General features: G+C 48.6%; 1 protein-coding gene across 6 annotated transcripts in view; it reads left to right on the forward strand.

Annotated features, from left to right (window-relative positions):
* Ctbp2 (C-terminal binding protein 2) overlaps positions 1–19853 on the forward strand; it is a 127899-nt gene that overhangs the window by 90546 nt on the left and 17500 nt on the right. Inside the window, exon 1 of one of the 6 annotated variants that reach the window (XM_040752738.1) lies at positions 9167–10868. The exons of the other annotated variants lie outside the window; for them this stretch is intronic. Within the exon in view, the coding sequence (XP_040608672.1) occupies positions 9185–10868 (1684 nt within the window). The 5' untranslated portion in view covers positions 9167–9184. Of the gene's footprint in view, positions 1–9166; positions 10869–19853 lie in introns of those variants that run through there. 6 annotated transcript variants of the gene reach the window in all.

Raw genomic sequence — 19853 nt, forward strand, 5'->3', positions numbered from 1 at the left:
TTGATACACCACGTCCTTGGCTAGTCCTTTGGCTTTAGATAGGGTCCGGCTTGTGTGGGGGTTGGGCAGAAAGTGAGGGAGGGCTGTAGGCTGTGAGGTGCCTTTCTTCCATATACCTAGGGTTATTTTGCATATGAAAGACACCGCATTATCAGGGCCAGCTTTTTTAACTTCCTGAAGTTTCTAGACTTTATCTGTTTTCCATTAAGATATTTACAACAATGAATTCCAAGATATTTCTGAGGAGCCCACTCTTGCCCCTCTTGATGTTTTCAAGTCCTCGGTATCTTTGAAAATGTCTGGAAGCATTTTATTCATGAAAGGGAAAATAAACATAATTAAAATCTAATGGAAACCTGGGGATAAAAACTGAAACATTAAGCACTGTCCTTTCCTAATTAGTAGCAAAGAACCCTGGGCCTGCAACTCGTGGATTTACATGGGCCGTGTCAGCCCAGGGTTAGCCTTGTCTATGAGGTTATTGGGAGTGTTTTCAGGGCTGGCATTGGTTCTTGGTATGGTAGGTGCATTCCCTGTTGAGTCTGCACATACAATGGGGGCCTACCAACTCACAGGCAGGCATTCACACCCCCACACTCCTTTCCCTGCAGCCACCCATATGGAATTGCTTGTCCTTTAAATAGATGTAGCTCAAGCCACATGGGATGGGGACATCAAAGTCACTCTGCTTGAGACAGCCCTTGAGCACTCTGTGCAAAGTATGCAAGAACCCCGCCCCCTAGCCAACCATGCCCCTTGGGTTCTGCTATAGTTTAGTTTATGGAACTTGGCATTTAACCAGCTTTTAAAAGTAAACATTAAAAATATTAAATTTCTCCTATTGGTCTCTTGACAACATGATTTAAACCCTATAGAAAGATTGACAGACTACTGTCATGAATGCAAGTTTTTTTTTCAACTGCATTTACTAAAGTAACATTTGATTACTTTTTATGAGGTGTGTGTGTGTGTGTGTGTGTGTGTGTGTGTGTGTGGTTTGCTATGTGAACTGTTTCCAGAAACATCTGAAACAAGCTTGTAGATGGCAGTGGTTTCCTGTCACCACCCCATGGCATGTGTCTCCTGTTAGGATCGTTTCCTACATAACCACAATAGCTTAATTCGTTCCCTAAGATACCATCCGATGCAAATTACACGTTTGCGTCTCCCACATGGGTCTGTTTGCAGCTATCTTGTTTTTATCATGTCCATTTGTGTAGTCATCTGGGGTTGGTGGCCCATTGCGCTTGGGTGTCGTTATCTACTTGTCTGAAGAGCGTCTCGTAGAATAACCCGGCCTTTTATAGACTTTGGGAGCATTGTTGTGACAGAAAATTTGGGGCTTAGTGGCTCACAGAACAGTCTACAGCCTGAACTCTCCTGATCGTAGAAAGGACGTCATGGAGGGTGGTTGCTGAATCCTCTCTCCAGAAAGCCAACTTGGCAAGGTTAGCATTTGATCGTAGAAAGGACTTCATGGAGGGTGGTTGCTGAATCCTCTCTCCAGAAAGCCAACTTGGCAAGGTTAGCATCTGGGAAGACTCCACCCATAACTCTCCCACTACAGATTACAAATCATTAACAACGTGAGGCGGGGAGCTTTTACAACTCAATGGACCAGACTTGGGCCAGCCATTGACCATGTCCTCTGTCCCAGATCATCATTCATCAATGTTCTCACTCATTCCTTATCTGTGACCAAGGCTGGTTTATAATGGGAAGTTCATCTGGATGTGCATGCACGGTCTTGCAGAATCAGGAGTAATTGTGTTTCCGGGGTCACCTGGTGTAGCCCTTTGTCTGTGATCCTATTTGCCCAATGTCTTGAGGATGTCATAGCTGTTGAGGGTGTGAGCTGAATGTCCTTGCCATACCCGTCAATGGTCTAGATAGGTAGGGCCCATTTTATTAGTTAGCTGGTGATTTGTGGCTGATTCCCAAGACAGCTACTTTAATTTAGCCATTTCCAGAGCTCAGCCCTCCGGACTTGTACAACTACCACACAACACACACATACATAACTTTGCATTCTCACCATGTCTGTTGATCATAGGCTTCCAAGAACCTGTCCTTTCCTATAATATCCTATAATATTCCACCCCAAGGAAAATTCCTCTCTATCCCTTAATTGGGTTGGTTGGTTTGTTATTTTTTGAAATAAGTTTTTGCTGTGTATACCAGGCTGTCCTTGAGCAATCCTCTGGCCTCATATTCTTTGGTACTGGGTTTATCGGCGTGTGCCACCACGTCTGACTTGGTTTTGTTTTTAATTGATTGAATACATATATCCTGGGTTTTGGAGAGCTACCTTCTGCTGGTTTCAGACAGTGCTAACAACACCCTTAAATCTCTTTGGTCACACACCTGCTACCTACCTACCTGTTTCTGGGATCCCCTGCCAGAGTTGGGCAAGACTCTGTCGGTGCCATGGGAGCTGTTCAGATAAAATCTTAGCTTTATTCCTGTGAGAATTCTTTCCCGTTGGCCCCTTCTAATCTCTTTATTGGATGTCTGCGTGTGCTGCTCAGAGTTAATGCCAGGGACCATGTACTGAAGTTCCATCTCTCTCTTTATACCCGAACATGGAATGTGGCCTTCACTCACACACACACACCCAGAAAACATCTCTGCTCCATATTAAGGGGGCAGCCATAGTCATTGGGACTCCATCTAAGTAGACTGGAAGAATAAAATCTTTCAGCCAACTTAAAAGCCAGATTTGAATGTGCTTTTGTAATCGACCCTTTTTGATATCTGTAATTTGTTCTCTGCTGGTTTTCTTGATGCCTGCTCTCAGACAATCCTGGAGTACATTGTATGGAATAATTATGGAACAGCCTTTGATCACATGGGTTGTTCATCCCTAGATTGCAACCTGCTTTCCCTCTGATGTATAATTTAGGTGCTGGCTTTCTTCTTTCTGGTTTGCTGACATAATTGACGCAGTCCATTTGTGGATTGTACTAGCGTGTGGATTTGAATGCCCTATTGGATCATGCCAGGGGTAGTTGTTTTCCCCAAATATTTGTGGTTGGGTCACAGACCAGGCATGCTGTCGCTCAACCTTGCAGAGTGGACTCAGGATTTGGGTTTGTAGAACTGTAGAACTCCACTGCAGCTTTTCCTCTGACCTTTCGTTAGGCCATCTTACAATGGATATGGGCAGAATCACACACAACCCGGATACATTCCTTTCCTATAGCAGCTGAGGGTTTGATTTGGAAGACAATATAACGAAGGATGTATTTTACCTCATTGTATTCAAGTGTTTCTTTAGAAATGTGGGAATGGTACCAGCTGAGATATGATAAGCTAAACAAATGCATAAATAACTAAATACAAGTTCTGATCGACATCCCTCCCCTCCTGAGCAGCCTCATGAGCAGAGAAGAAAAGGAGAGAAGCGTGGCTTTTCCATGTCTCCTTGTCCATCAAGGTTACAGTGGGTGCTGTACATGTGGGACAGCTTTCTTTTGAGGGGTAGTGTTTTCCACTCTGAGTTGGGATCTGTTTGCCACTGTGAAGTACCTCAGCACAGTCCCCAAGAAGGTGTTTGTGTGGTCTTCCCATCCCTAAGATCCTAAGACGTTTCTGGATTGTTGAGGGAACCTGAGTAGCAAAATGCCCAAGCCTAGCTGAGGGCCTGGTAAGCTAATTGAACTTCTCCAACTGCTGGCCCTACCTGGCAGGGCCCACCAGAGCCCACACTTCCTGTGCAAGGACCAGGATCATTTTGTTTTATGTTTAGTTTCCTTATTTGAATTGCTACGTCCAAGATGCTGTTTGGTTTCACCTGTCCTTTTGTAATTGAATGCATTATGCATTTGTGTTTTGTTTGGTTTTGCATAGGAGCAGACTTGAATCCTCTTGTCCACAGATACCCCTGATCATTTTTAATAGGCTGTCTCTCAAAGGCCCCCAAACCTACATCTTAAAAATTGGATTCATAATGTTGCTATACATTTTAATTATATGTTGAGATCAGGCAATTATGCACATTTCCAGTAATTAAGTGATTAGCTGCAATTACTTTAGCTGTGTAAATAAATATACAATAGTCAACTAGATGTGGCTCAAAACTCTACAATACAAACAAATGTCCTAGATAATGCTCAACATTGTAAAGAAATGCCCACATAGGAAAACCAAAGCAATAATCTGCATGCAATAAAAATCCCATTTTGTCTTATTTGAGTCAATGGATTGGAGCAGTGACCCTGCCCGTGGGAGTCCAATCTCCCTGTTCACTGGCACCTGGGAAGCAGGGTCATCATCTTACCTGCTCCTGGCCTGGCCTTCACTTACAGCTAAGAATCAAGTTCCATGCTGAATTCACTCTCCCTTAATCATTGCTTCAGTACAAATGCAACTGTCTCTTTGTACTGACTTGTCAGTTTGCTCCTGGATGGCTGTTGGTGCTCATCACATCTCTAGTTGAATGTGGGCTGTTTAGGTTTTGCCCTGGATGTGTGGTGCCATTGGAGACCCTAGCAGGAGATACATTGCTGTTTTCTGTTTCTGTTTTTGTTTTTTGTGTTTTTTGTTGTTGTTGTTTTGTTTTGTCATCGCCCACATTTGGAGGGCTTTGTCAGGTCCACCCAACTTTCCTCACTGTACCTGAGAAGCAGGAGTGTGGATTGAGGAAAAGAATAGGCAAGAGACAAGAGATAAAGTTGGCAAGGCACCTACAGTGAATATTGGGGGAAAAGTCCCAAGTTTATTGCACAGTAGTCCTTATATACCCCAATCAAAAATGGGGCAGACAAAAGACTTCCTTTCCAAGATACAAAGAATAAGCAAGTATAGTTAGTTCTCAGTTCAATACCCAAAACATCAAGTAACCACACCTTAAATCAGATATCCAGTTCTTTTGTTTGTTTGTTTTGGTTCTTTGAGACAGGGTTTCTCTGTATTGTTTTGGACCCTGTCCTGAACTCGCTCTGTAGACCAGGCTGGCCTCTGCCTCCCGAGTGCTGGGATTAAAGGCGTGCGCCACCAACACCAATGCCTGGCTCAAATATCCAGTTCTTAAGGTAGGGCATCCATTAGTTACTCCTTAGACCAAATATCCTGTTGTCAAGACAAGACACACAGCAGTCACACCTTAGATCAAGCATTCTGTTGTTTAATCTGAAAAGAACAACAGTGGGTTTGAACTCTGACCTGAAGTCAAGATAAAGTGGAGCCATTTCTATGGGCCCCAACAGTTTTTTGGTTGCTGCTTTCACTGTCCCCTGATTCCATTGCTACTTGAGCTCAGGCTCCCTGATGGTGCATTAGGGACACCTGGTTGTCTTCCCAGCCCAGTTTCTTATTGACAAATTTCCTTCCTCCCAGTCATCATATTTAGGACAGTGATGATTTCCTAAAGAGGAACCAGTACACCCATCTTCTTGACTGCAGTAGGTCTGTAAGCAGCCATAGATCACGGACAGTGGTAAATCAGAAGCCCAAGACATTCTTGTCTCTCCGCTGTGTCTTGCCCTTCTTCCGTTTCAGAAGCTACATGATAGGGTGTGCAGCAAAACCCCTGCAGCCCAGCTTAGGTCTTCCTGCTCAGACTGTTTATATGCCCCGGGCAGCGATTGGATCTCTTGCTGAAGAGCTTACCTTCTTTGGCTGTGCTCCTGCTCCTTCTGTCTGCCGGGAGCATCTGCCGTGTGCCTTCCTGATTCTGTGGCTTCCTTTCTCTGTCCAGCAACACCCAGCACTAGACTGTGAAAGAATCCTCGAAGGTGGCATGTGCTTGTGCACGATGTCTCTCCACACCCCTTGTCCCCCTCTCGTGTGTCTCACTCCTCAGAGAGGCTGGAGCACATGTTGGTTCCATCCTCTACATCCTAGTAGGGGAGGCATCTATAAAACATGCTTCTCCCCTTCCCACTGGCACCGGGGCTGTGAGAAGTGATTCTCCCAGGATCCACAAAGAAGGTGGACACTCATGTTTCCAGGTCCCATGGAAGATATTTGCAGCCCATGCCCTGCCTCTTTGGAGCAGGGTGAGTATATTTCCTGGCCTTGATGCTCCAGGCCCATAAGTAGCGAGAGTTCCACTATGTGGTGAAAGCTGTATGCTTTATCCTTGATGAGTAAACCCACATGGTCCACAGTTCTGTTCACGTGCTCCTGTCATCTGAATAACCCCAACATCCTGATGCCGTTTTCAAAGCGCATTGTAGAGTAACACCTTACCTTATATTTAGTAAAGGACTTTTAGGTACACAAGAAGTAAGGCCATACACCGGCATGCCTGCCCCCCACCCCTCAGCTGCATTCCAACACAAACTCTAGACCACTGATCTTCACAGGAGAATAGGGTTTTTCAAAAAGCCAAGCACAGCCTGTCCACATTGAAAAGGAGGAAGTGGCTTGGGCCTATTTTTGACTCTGTCTCAGCCGGAAGGCAGTGTGTGACCCACTAACCTCCACAGCAACCCCGGGAAGCTGCTGGCTCTGGGCTTTGTCCTGGTATCCAACAGTAGCAAGAAAGCCCCACTCCCCCCAGCTACCACTACTCCTCTTATTCTCAGAGTTTTGTTGGTCTCATGCGCTAAGAACAGGCTTCCAGCAAACATCTGCAGCTCTGTGTTGACCATTCAGGTCTTTTTTACAGTGAAATCTTTCTCCTTTTTTTTTTTTTCTTCTTTTTCCTCCAGAGCATGGGTTGTTGCTTACTTTAGACAAGCATTGTGTTTTTACTTTATATCATCTTCTATGTAGGGGATTCTTGTAAGATTAAAAAGTTACATTCATGAAACTCATAGCCTTTCAGAAAATGGACCCATCTTGTCCTTTTTAGGCAGACATTTCTACAGAAAATCAGTACTGGGGGCGGGGTGTTCAGGTACAGGTGTTAGAAACAGAAGAAAACATCTGTCATAATATTTGGTGAATTGCAGAGCTGAGGCTTCGTGAGTTTGGTTGACTTCCAAGCAGAACCAGCTGGAGTTGTTGGGAATGGGAATCTGGGCCTCCGGGTTCTACTGCAGAGGGGACGGACACGGCTGGAACCTGTCTCGCGCCTTCACATTTTCAATGGCTGCCTAAGAGTCATTGCTGTTTTCTTGCAAGCCCTCCTGTTTTAGCAGTCTTCTTCATCATTTTAATTTGTGAACTTGGCCGCTACAAAACTCGTGGCAGTAAACTGGTAAAGCATACAGAGCACCCTCCTCCCTCACCTCCTCACCCCCACCGGAGTGGGAGCTAGTTCCCAGACAGCTGCCAGATTGTTCTAGTTCTGTCTGGAGGAGCCTGTCCACACTACAAGTAGACCCTTTTGGAATTAATGCTGTATCACAACAGAGGCTAATACCCAAGCAGTGAGCAGTTGCCAGCCTTTGAAAGCTACACACGCGTGCACCTTCCCAGCTTATTCTCCCTGGACCTAAGTACTGTCTACTGCAGTGAGCTGGTATGTGTAGCTTTTCTTTTTGTGGGGAGGGATGCATAATACTACTCTCAGTGAACCTGCTTAGAGGTGAGAGGTGTAATTTTCAGTTTGGGTGTGTCCTGACCTGTCCCCTTGGCCTTCCTCTCTGCCTGTTATCTGCAGTGGATTGGTTCCAGATACTGGCCGAAGAAGGTGTATTCCACGTGTGGGAATCTGGTTCTGTGCAATCTTGCCTGTCCTGGCTCTTCACTCTCTTCTTGAATCCTAGGAAATTCGGAGTGGGAACAGGATTCGGGCCTCTTTGTCACCAAGTATGCCATTTTGGTCAGGAATGGGGGCAGTGGTATTAGCACGATGGTCCGTAGTGTTTGGAATCATGTGCTCAGGTTAATTGCACTGTGGTTCAGCATTGGTCACATCTGCACCGGGCAGGTGCCATCTGTCGTAGAAGGCTGGTTTGGAGAGATAAGAACTCCTTAAGGCGCATCAGCCGTTTACATAGCTCTTGTCCTAGAATTTGATGCGAATTGTTCAGGATTAGGTGAAAACATGGCATCACCATAAACGGGCTTCATAGAAATGGTGCTTCAAATTCCCACGCCAGAGTATGTTTTCCATGCTTGTCACATTTGAATCTCTTTATTTCAATAGCTGGTATTTATTTCTCTAGTTGAAGGTTCTAGTTAACTCTTAGGTGAAGAGAGAAGTAGGTGAAGAGACATAATTCTCTGGTCTCATGGCTGCATACAGTTGTATTTATTATCTCATTTAAATACACTTCTTGATCGCCCCCTTGGTTTATTTTGTGAAGTCTGTGATGCAGGTTTGGGATGGGGGCGAGGAGGATTGGGGCTCTGCACATGTCCCACAGGGTGAGACAGGGAAACACAGGGTCCCTGGTTTTCTTCCTTGGTGGCTGGCCCTTGTTGTCTTATGCTGATGAATTCCACATCTGAACCCCATAGATCTCTTTCCCTGTAGGTATAAAAAATCTGTCTTCCGATCTTATGGTGAGGAGTCTATTTTGATTTGAGCAATGAAACTTGTTTGATCTTGAACCAAACTCCTAAAAGCCAGGGACTACAGCCTGCTTCTCAGAAAACTGCCCATTCAGGAAACAGACACAAGACTCTCCTGTTCACCTCCATTTGATCTGTTCTAGCTGTGTGCTACGGATTAATGTCTCGTGGGGTTAGGACTGGATGGACAGCTAAACAGTCCTAGTTTGCCTCTCTTGCCATCAGTGGAGAGGGACTGGTCAGGGGCTCCCCCAAGAGGGATTAAAAAAAAAAACTGGACAAGGGATGGGAGGGGATCAGGCTCAGGGGGAAGAAGCCACGTGGGATAATTCCCAGCTGCCTGCTATAGCTATGCCTGGTAAAGTAGGCAGCCGGTTCCATCAGTCTGAGATGTCACATGGAACAAAAGCTTTAGGGTTTTATTTAGCTCCTAATCCTCACGCTGCAAGAGCCGAGGGCCATGTGAGCACAGCCACCAGAAAGGGGGCCCAGCGGGCTGGAGTAGAGCCTCCTGCCTGGGCTAGAGTCACACGGGACAGACCTTGCGGGCTACCGTTGGAGAGTGAGGCAAAGTTACCGTGAGTCTGCTTTTTGCCTACTAAGGTTTCAGAGGATTAATAATTTAGGTCGCGTCTTGAAACAGAAACCCCCGGTTGGTTGTTCCTGCCATCTCGGAAGGGCTCGAGTGCGGCCAGTTCTGGTTTTGATGTATGTAATTGAAGATTTATAAAGAAAGGCTTCCTCCCTGCCTTTGCCGTAATCATTTGCTCTGCCAATGCCGGTTCCCAGCAGGCACGTCAATATTGGCCGTTCTCAGAGCTGGGATGCTGCTGGCTGGTATGAGGTCCCTTGGGAGAATGCTGGGCCTCCGGGGAGGAGAAGTTCTCTGACGTATGGCCCTGGAGAAGGGACTTGGTGTGAGCTGCTAAACCACTACGCACAGGACACTGAGCCTTACCTATCCCGAGAAGCTTTTTATAACTCGCTGCCATCGAGAAAGGGCTCCGTGCCTGACTTCGCCTTCTACAACAGCAGACAGGCAGCGATGTCTGGCCGTGGCTCCATGCTGCCACAAGACTACTATGGCGACCCATCCAGGGGCACCAGGGTACCGAAGGAGCCTCCCTTCTATCGGGACCCAGGAGCCAGCCGGTCCGTGCCCAGCTACGGAGTGCTTGGCAGCAGAGTGCCATGGGAGCAGGTACAAGGCCAGTTACCGGTTCTGCAGGATTCTGGCCACCTGTACCGGGAGTCTGGGGGTAAAACCATCCCGCACGGGCAGAGGGCACATGGCAGGGCTCCATCTCCTGGGAGGTATGGAAGGGAACAGCCTGATACCAGGTTAGGAATCGAGGTCCCCACCTACTCCCCCACCCCCAGTCAAGTCTATACTGATATCTGTGAAAGACCTGTTGATTCTACCCCTGCCAGGCAGGTGGCCCCAACATGCCTGGTTGTGGACCCCAGCGCAGCTGCTCCTGCCCAGAACAGCACAGGGGCGGCCCCAGGTTCCTTGAATAGAGACTATGGGCCTACCCGGGAAAATGCCCACTCAAAGCTGACCTATGAGAATTATGAAGCTGACCTGTCCGTATTCCAGGGGCCTGGGGGCAAGAGGACAGTATATCCTGAGTTCCTGGCCTTGCTGCGGGCAGAGGGTGTGGCCGAGGCCACCCTGGCAGCCCTATTACAGCAAGGTTTCGACTCCCCAGCCGTCTTGGCCACCCTGGAGGATGCTGACATCAAGTCTGTTGCACCCAACCTGGGCCAGGCCCGTGTCCTGAGCCGCCTAGCCAACAGCTGTAGAACAGAGATGCATTTTCGGAGACAGGACCGGACATGCCCTCCAACACGCGCTCGGTCCAGTAGCTTCAGCCACCGAAGTGAACTGCTGCCCAATGACTTGGCCTCGCTGGGTACCACAGCCCTGCAGTTTCACCCTGCTGGGCCTTTGCAAACACCGTCTCCCCGAGCTGGAGATCTAGCTCGCCGCCCCTCCAGCGCACCTTCCCAGCACCTCCTGGAGACGGCAGCTACTTACTCTGCCCCAGTGGTGGGGGCCCAACCCCCCCACTTACCCTCCAACTCTGGGTACAGCTCTCCTACCCCTTGTGCCCTAACAGCACGGCTGGCTCCTTCATACCCTTTGCAAGCTGGGGTAGCCTTGACTAACCCGGGCACTTCTGTCCCACTTCAGTCAAGTCACAGAACAGCCTATTCGACTTCGTACACAGTACCCATGGAACTGCTGAAGAGGGAGCGCAGTGTGACCACCTCTCCACTGCCCAGCCCTCACGGCAGCCCCCAGCTCCTGCGGAAACCTGGAGCAGTCCCCATGGAGCCATCTGCTCTGCCACCAGTCAGCCAAAGCCTCCACACACCTCATTCTCCATACCAGAAGGTGGCCAGGCGGACAGGGGCACCCATCATCGTGTCAACCATGCTAACTCCAGAACCAAGTAACTTACTCCTCCTGGCTGGGAGTTCAAGGGGTGGGTGGGGTACAGAGGTTTAAGAAGGGAATAGTTTGTTCCCACCAGTGATACTTCTAGAATAGATGTGTCTGTCGTGCTTGCCCCACCCACCAACCCTACCAGATCACCAGGTTGAATGCTGGGGTCAGGTCCTACCTCCCATGGGCTATTCGTGATTGAGTTTTACAGATTTATGTAGCAGGTTAAGCCGCAGTTTGCAGATTTCCTCTTCTGGTGCTGAAACATAGCCACTTGCCACAGAGGATCAGAAGCCTTTTTTTTTTTTTTTCCATGAGAAGGGTGGTTCTCAGTTCTGTTGAATAAGCTTTGGGAAAGCCAAGAGTATCGGATGGAATGCCTCCTATAAATTGTGCGTGGATAATTTGTGGTAATGTGCCTGGCAGTATAGACAGCACCCTTAGCAAGTCCAGCACACATATCAAAGGCAGAGATTCTCCTGTCGATAAGAACGCGTCTGTTTCCACAGTTGTGGGCTAAACAAAGCAGCATGTTGAAATCCCTTAGAACTGTTTGAAAAAATAGATTTAGCCTCTCATTTTAGAAAATACGGTTGGGAATTCTGCTTGTTCGTGAGGAAGATAATAATTCCACGTTGAAGGGGGAGGGAGGAATGCTAGGTGGTTTTCTCCACACAAAAAGCCCGGCGTGTCATTGGACACCGTGGTTAAACTTCTTGGTGGGCATCCTCTGAACCTGTCTTGGCTGAAATGAAAGGTCAGTCAGTTTTCTTCTCGCCTTTGCCTTCCAACATACATACTGTAGAAAATGACATTAATTTTTGGTTTATGTGTATGCATGAGTGCCTGCATGTATATACGTGTCAGGGATCTGGGAAGCCAGAAGAGGGCATTGAATGCCCTGGGACTAGAGTGGATGTTAGCTAGCTTCCTGATTGAAAGTGCTAGGAGTTGAACCCAGATCCTCAAAAGAGTAGCAAATGCTCTTAAAATACATCTTTAAAAATATTTAGCATAGGGGAGAGGGGTAGTGGAGTGGGAAATACTACACATTTTCTACAGTGTCCTTTAAAACTGCCTTGGATGAACCTGGCCTTTATAAATCAATCCTAAGACACATTTTTCTATGCGTATTGATATAGAGTGATTGTCATGACTATAGAGCCAGCCCTTTGGGCACTTTGGTTTTCTAAAGAGACTGACTAACTGCTTGGGGGTGGTCTCCTCCCTCCACCCCATTTATTTTTGCTTTTTCTTGTTTTTCTCTTGCTAGTTAGTGACTTTTGTCTTTGCACCCCCAACCCCCACTTTTTCTCTTCTATTTTTTTTTAAGTCTGATTGTATACTTTTAACTTTGAATTCCATATGTGCCAGGAGGGGAATTGGTAAGTTTTGAGGGCCTGTGCCTTCTTTCTCTCTCAGTCCAACATTCTTTCTTTGCAACCAACTAATTTGCATGGCGATGACATTTGTTGCTCCAGTAATTTCATCTGATAATGGCTGGGCTTGCAAAGCGGATCTGAAAACATATTCCTTAATTATGTGTTGCTAAGCAACGGAAGGGTTTGGTCATAATCACAGAAAGATTATCTCCTCATTGAAGTCCTGGAAAGGTTTTGCTGAAGGAGGAGGTCCTGCAAAACTGCCATGTCCCCCCACCCCCATTCTGTTTATTTTGTGCCGCATTTGAACAAAAACACTCACTGCTATATGGGTACAGGGTGAGGTATGTTATATAAGTTGTTTGGAGTGTGATTGTTGACACACTGTTTTACAGACCCAAGGATATTGATTTTTATTTCATTTGCATGGCAGCGAGCCAGTGCCGAGCAAGCCTGCAGTCGGAAGTCTGCCAGCAAATAAATTTCTCTGTCAAATGATCTACCCCAGAGCAGCAGTTGTCATCCTTGTTCCTTATCGTACATTCCGTGTGGCATTATGACTCTACCCTGTCAGGGCTGGGGGCAGGGCCTTGGCATCCTGGCTGCTTTTCAGCTGTATGAATGGCATTTGGGTGACGGGTTTGTTTCATGGAGTCTGCAGCCAGATTGGGGTATGCTGAAGGCAGCAGGAGACTTCGTGGAGTGTCTATGGGCATGGCTTCAGGCAGAGGGGTGCTGAGCCCCAAAGAGTGTTAGACCAAGGGAAAAGCACCTGAGACCTGAGGCACATTGCTGGGCAGTCTGCCTGGCCTTTGGGCCCAGAGATGACAACCTCTGATCTCGAAATGGAGTCATGTATGCTACTCATTAGTGGTAGGGGCAGCCTGATCTATTCTTCATTTGATTTCACCAAACTTTGGTTTCCACCCAGTATGGAAGGTCCTGGAATGCCCAGGAAGTTGACCCTTTGTTTCCCCCTGCCCCTTCCCCTGCCCTTATGGTCAAGTAATGTCAAATATTTGCAGCAGCAGAATTGTTTTTGGGGTGTTTTTTAAGGGTCTCATTTGGCTCCTTAGACACACGGTGTGGATACTAGTGTTTGCTTTGTTTGGTGTATGTACACAATAGGCTTCTATTTGCCAGTCCTGTCCCAGCTCATCAACCAAGCAGTTCAGAACAGCAAGGCAGGGCAGGCAGATGCACAGGATTAGCTGATGGCACCTGGTGGGTCAGCTCTCCAGCCCACACTGACATGGCCGGCTGACACAGTGTCACATGTTATCACCCGTGGCCAAGAATCTGAGCCTCTCTGTTCCAGATGCCAAGGAGCATCAAGCCACGCCAGTGTGGCAGTGGCCGTTTTCCATCCTGTCTTGCCTGAATCCCGAAAAGCAAGCACAGCTTACCAATGCCCTGCCAAGGACTAGGCCCAGAGTTCAGTGTCTTTCCTGTGTGAGATCAGTCTCACATCCCCCTTCCTACCTCCCATATCCCCAGCTGTTTTTCTTAATGTAGCTGCGCTGATGAAGCACCCTGAAGCTGCCATTCTAGTTATCTTGTTGCCAGGGCTGTTACTAAGGACTCTTAAGGTCAGTTGGGGAAAAAAAAATCTATGGCTGTTTATCCAATGGTGTGGTATACCATGTGAATACATGATCTGACTAGAAATGTTGCCTTGATGCCATTAGAGTCAGGATGGGGGTTGCTTCTACGGGACCCGGTGATTCCCTCAAATGTCTTTCTTTGAAGCACTTTCTGCATGCTGAAGGTGGGCTCTTGGTTTGTAAGGATGCTGGGGCGTGGCCTCCTTGAAGCTCCAAAGTTCTACTTTGTACCCACTCACCACTCTAGGTATCACAAGTCCAAGGAGGGCCTGTGTGTGTGACTCTGTAGACTCTGTTGAGTGCTGGCCTGTCCCTGCCTGCTGGCTACAAGGCTACAGGGCTACACTTGGTCCTGAGCTGCTCTGACCACATGACCAAACTGTCTCTTTTCTAGGAGTTGTGGAATTTCCTCCTTAGAGTGAAGAGCAGTCTCTTGATTAAATGGAAGGCAAACTGTTCTTTGGTCCCTAGAGGACCAGAGCTAAGCTATCAGCAACAATAACAAGGACACTATTAAATGGGCAAAGACAAAAATAGGAAGCTGGGGAACCAGGCCAGAACACAGACCATTCCTGGTGAGCCTGAACACAAGGAGTAGAATATTCTTCTGATAGCTTTCTAGCATTTAGTGAGGGGAACTGAGGACTCCCGGACTCCCATTGCACTGAGAACCGAACCGAAGAGCTTTTATTGTGGGGGAGCTTTCTTGGATTGACCCTGATGTGTCCTCTTGATTGGCCGCCTAGCTAACACTCTTGGAGCATCTCTACTGTGCATTCTTGGCCTTCCTTGTGTTAGCAGCTGCCCATGTTGTTACCTTTGCCATTTAGGCTCATCGAAGCCTCGCTCCAATTAGAGTTGCTTGACTCTTCCATGTAGGCTTGGGCCCTGGAGAGTGGGTGCCCCCTCTGTAGTTCCCCTATGTCCATGCTGGAATTGACAGTAGGACCTCTTGTCTGGAGAATTGAGAGCCGAGTTCTGTAGTCCATTTTCCTGTATCTATGCTACTCAAAGCTGCCCTCCCCCAAGGACTTCTCTGTCAGATGCCCTTAATACAGAGAGTGATAAGTGTGAATTGGTACCTTCTAGCAGTTCCCTGTATGTGGGGATTTGAACCTAGAAGACTTAGAAAAAGTGACCTTGCAAGGGAGGGGTGGGGACCGACCGGCTGCCGCGCTTGGGAAAGTCAGCCTGCTGGCCTCACAGATGGCGAGCCTACAGAAGGGTCCTCAAGAGTCACCTTCTTTGTGGGCCTTAAAAACTCCTGCAGAATGGATAAAGTTGAGCAGACGGGGCCTCCTGTCTTCTGCTGGCCCCCAGGGTCTGCCTTAGCCTCAGAATGACAGTAACATCTGAGCTTACTTCGATGTAGAGAGTACGGAGCCAGGTCTGCCAGGCATCAGCCTCCTTTGGAGGGGCAGGGTAGCATGTGTTCCATTCCCAGGGACAAGGCTGCCCACAGACAATTCCAGTCCTCAGGCATGAGTCAGCTATGCCTCTCGCTGTGCCTCTGTGATGTGAGCACATGGGGTACCCAGGCCTTTGCCATCCCAGTTGCTGCTACCTCCTGGTTTTTTTTTTTTTTTTTTTTTAACAAAAGGCCCTGCAAATGCCAAAAGAGACTGGCATGTCCTCACAGATCCCTCGGACTGGCCAAGATTTCCCCTCCCCACCCTCTATCCCCTAGTTTGTGTTGAAGCCCAAGTGCTGAGTATGGGGGCCCCCCAGGTACTTGAACACACAGTGGGTGCTCTCAACCTTCATTAAGGAGAGTCTGAGTACAAAGGTTCAGGCCTCTGTAGCTCTTCACTAGGGATGCAGCAGTATTACCACAAGTTCTGGGCTAGCCTGGGCTGCATAATTCCAGACCAATTAGGAGAACCGTCTCAGATGACCTTGACATCAGGGTGAGATACCAGGGACCACCTGTGGACCCTGCATGCTCCTGTGTGGGGCCTGTCTGCTTCCGGGTGCCTTGGGTAGGTCTCTTCTGTTCCAGTCTTCCATGGTGTTTACCTCTGTCGTTCTCTCTGTTGCCATGGGCACAGTTTTAGCATTTAAGAGCTACTCACATCCTCCTCTTTAGAAGCATCCAGGGCAAGGGGATGACTGGAGACCAGAGCGCGACCACTGGGTTCTAGCCACATGGGTGATGTGGGAGGTTGGAATTTTGTGTCCTTGCACTTTTAAGGCTAGGAAGGATGTGGCTCTGAAGTAGCTAGGCCTTGCTCTGGGACCGCACAGGGTACTCTCGGGAGGTGGTTCCTGCCTGCAGTCCTTTCTGCCCTGGCCTTGCAGAAGTGGTGGCTCTTTTTGTAGGGTGATCACTAGCTTGCTAGAGTGGTTTCTTGCTTGACTATCTTGTGCACAGTTCCATCAAAATCTGGTAAATGAGTCTCATGACAGAAAAGGGGAGAGAGGTGTCTTGGCACACATTCCAGTCTGCTCTTTATCTAGTGTGTCAGAGGGAGGTGGAGCACATCACCATGGATTGAAAGCCGAAGAAACAGATGTGCAGTAAAGTAAACACCGCACGTGCCACAGGGAATTACTAGCAGAAATACATACACAGAGAACTTTGATTGACTCAATTTGGGTCCTTTGGAGGCCTCCCTCGTCGTCTTCTCTTACCATTTACTGTGTGGAAGGGTCACCTAGGCTACAGGTGAGTAGCTGTGGGATGTCCCAGAGTGGGGCGGTCTGCACCCTACCCTCCTGACCATTATGGCTAAAGTGTGGTCCCTGAGTTGTCTGCCCGAGGCTTTGGGGGAGGGTGTTCCTTCTGAGTCAGTGCCTTGGCAGTCAGTGCCCAGGACTCCCTGGATAGCTCAAGGTTTCATCACATCTTGTCTGGCCCATGGGCCAGTGGTGCATGCAAAAAAGCTCAGGGCATTTGAGACACCAGCCGCAGGCCACCTCAAGGCTGTTCCTGCAAAGGAAGTCACACAGGGTTTTGTGGAATCCTGTGTTTTCTCTGGGCCAGGGCATGTCTTATCTGACATGTCCATCAGTACATGTTGAGTCACAGGCCACTGTGAAGAGTGACCAGGTATCCCCAGAAAAGTTTGGGGGAGAAAGGGCACTAAATCATATACCTACAGCAATCACATCTTTTCTCTCCCTGACTATGGCTCTGAGGACTCCCGGGACCAGCCGTCAAGCCTTAGGCATGGGCCTCAGAGGCCATGTAAGCTCAAAGGGAGTTTGAAGTTTTCTCTCCCTTGGTGCTACAGAATGACATTGGGTGACAGTTACTAACATGGTAGTTTTTCTCTTAGGGCTCAAAGCCATGGAGGGAGGTCTTTGGCCCTGTGCAGGACTGGGGACTCTCCAGCTCCTGTCTTTGCTTGATGGGTGGGTCTGCTCAGTGAGTGTGGAAACTCAAGACCAACCTTCCCCTCTAAGGCAGCAATAGAAGGAGGGGCTTTTGGTATTCTTTCTGGAAGGCTTGATGTGTTTTCTTGGATGCATCCCTGGCCTGGCCTGCTGTTTAGGTCACAGTGCCTATGAATGGTGGCTGTGGGCTAGCCTGCCCACCTGACACCGCTGTGAATCCCAACTTCTCACTCAAGCCCTCCTCCGTGACCTTGAGACAATTCAGCATGCCCATTGGCCTCCCTTTCTGTGTTGGAAAATCAGAACCTGCTTTTGGCATCAGTGACACAGGACTTAAGAAAGAGTGGGGTGGAGAGCAGGAAAGTCCATCACTGAGCGCCTGGCTCACTGAGGAACTCATACATCCTCCTGCTTAGAGATAACTGGACCCAATGCCCAGGGCCTCACCCTTCCAGCCTGTCTTCTGTCCTTGGTGCTCAGGGACCACCCTGGTGAGGCAGGCCACCAGGGATGTAGGACATTCAGCCCATCTTAGCAAGAAAGCCAGCAGAGCCTGTGTCCTTGGCTGTGCATTTTAACACGCTCTTCCTGGTCAGTGTCTGGTAATGTTCTTCAGGATCCACTTGAAGTCCACCGTCAGCAGAGACGTGCTCTCTATGGAACTCATTGGGAGACGTCCCATTTCTGAGCACCAGCAGCTGGCAGGTGACAGAACCCCAGTACCAGAAATACGCAAGCTAGGCTATCATGGAAAGAGAAAGTACTTGTCTTTTTCCTCAGTCTGAGCACTCTGGACAGACTGCAGAGATGTCTGTCTTGGGATTCTGGGTGGAGCCAGAAGAAGTAGCGGCAGATGCTGGTCTCTTTGGGGTGGGAGAGTAGTCTGAGTTTGCTTACCTATTACTGAGCTCTACATTCCCGCTGGAAGGCATTCCGCCCAAACATACAGGGGCACACACAGGAAGTCTGTGGACTCAGGCCTTTGGAGTAGCAATCCGTGCTTCTCACTTGAGCTGCAACCCACCAAAATACAAGATGAACTAAGTAAGCCAACCTGCTTAGCGTGGCAGTCTTGGGCCCCCCCCTAGAGTCACCCAGAGGAAACTCTTCACTCCTGAGTTAAGAAGGCCTGGGCCTCTCCTAGGGAGGCCTGGTAACAAGCTAGCCCCTTGGGGCTTATGCAGTAGCAGTGGGCCAGTCCTTTCTCAGCCATCTCTGCCTTGCTACCTTGCCCTTGCCCATTCTGGGGTGCACCTAAGGTTTGGGTTTTTTTGTTTGTTTGTTTGTTTTTGTTTTTGCTCCTTAGCAGATCATTCTAGAAACAATGGCAACCTCTCAGCCAGTGGTTCTTCATCCTAGACACGTTAGGGTACACTCAGAATCCAGCACAACTCAGTCCCCGGGTTTGAGGGGATCATAGGATCTTTTTAGCAGGACCCTGCCCCGCTGTGCAGCCATTGTGATGTCTCTGCTTGTGTTGGTGGTCCTTGCCTCCTCCTCCTGGGCATGTCCCCACGTGGCCCTGCTTCATTCCAGGCTCATCTTGTTTCTGTGATGGGTAAACACTGACTGACCTTAAGGCTCCTTCCCTCAGTTCAAGAGGGGTCAAGGTCACTAGTGCCTATCGGGGAGATTAGACAGGCCTTGCAGTGTGGTATACCCTGGTGCTGAGGCACGGGATACACAAGGCCTGTGAGCTCGGAGCTGTGCCAACAAAAGCTGAGGCTCCTGCTCCCCGTGGTGTTTTCTGACCTTTCAGACAGTATGACATAAAGAGGTGAGTCTTAGCAGGACTCATCTGAATGGCTGCCGCTAAGATTCTCCCAGGGCTCCCAGCATGCAGCTGGGCACCATTAGCTGCTCCCTGGCTGGCTGCTGCAACTGTAGAACCTTCTTGCTGTTGTATATATATCCCTACACTGGCAGGACTGAAGCAGTTCTACAATGTGCTTAAATGTGTTGGGAGAACAAGAGAGGCATGCAGGGGTGTGCTAAGGCTGACCCACATGTTGGAGTCACATGACCACTGTGTCAGTATCTAGCCCCCACCCTGACCTGAACCTCAATTTTGAGTTTGCATTGTAAAACCCAAGCCTCTGGTGTACACACACACACACACACACACACACACACACACACACACACACACACACACACACACACACACACACAGAGGTCACATCTCAGTTATGGTTTTCCACCTGACTTTGAAGAAATTGGTCCCATCCAGGAGGGTTAGGACCTACTGGAAAGTGGCCATATAATAGGGAGAAGTCCAACGGGGAGGCTTGTCTTAAGACACTGGGTGTGGGGGACTTCACTGGGCCCTGTGGGGGGGGGCGGTTACCTTGCAGGTGGTAGCAGCTCCTAGATCTCATCACTGGTTCCGCCTTCTAGGTTCCTTGCTCCTGTGGGTGAGGATGGGAACTACCCATGTGACTCAGTGGCTTCCCTAGCTTCATGGGTCCCAGAGCTGGTAATGAATCATTTACAGACCCGGTATTATGCTAGGCTCATAGCACTCCATCCATGGACGGCACACTTTCATCTTGGAATCTCCATAGGGACTGTTTAACTTCCTGTCAGCCTGACTGCCTTGATCTTGTCATCCCTTAGGTTTTGGAGCACAGCAACTTAGTTTAAAATCAGTGGTCTGCAGGTGGCAATCTT

Source organism: Mesocricetus auratus, unplaced genomic scaffold (assembly GCF_017639785.1).
Source record: "Mesocricetus auratus isolate SY011 unplaced genomic scaffold, BCM_Maur_2.0 Super-Scaffold_4256, whole genome shotgun sequence".
NCBI classification, from domain to species: Eukaryota; Metazoa; Chordata; class Mammalia; order Rodentia; family Cricetidae; genus Mesocricetus; species Mesocricetus auratus.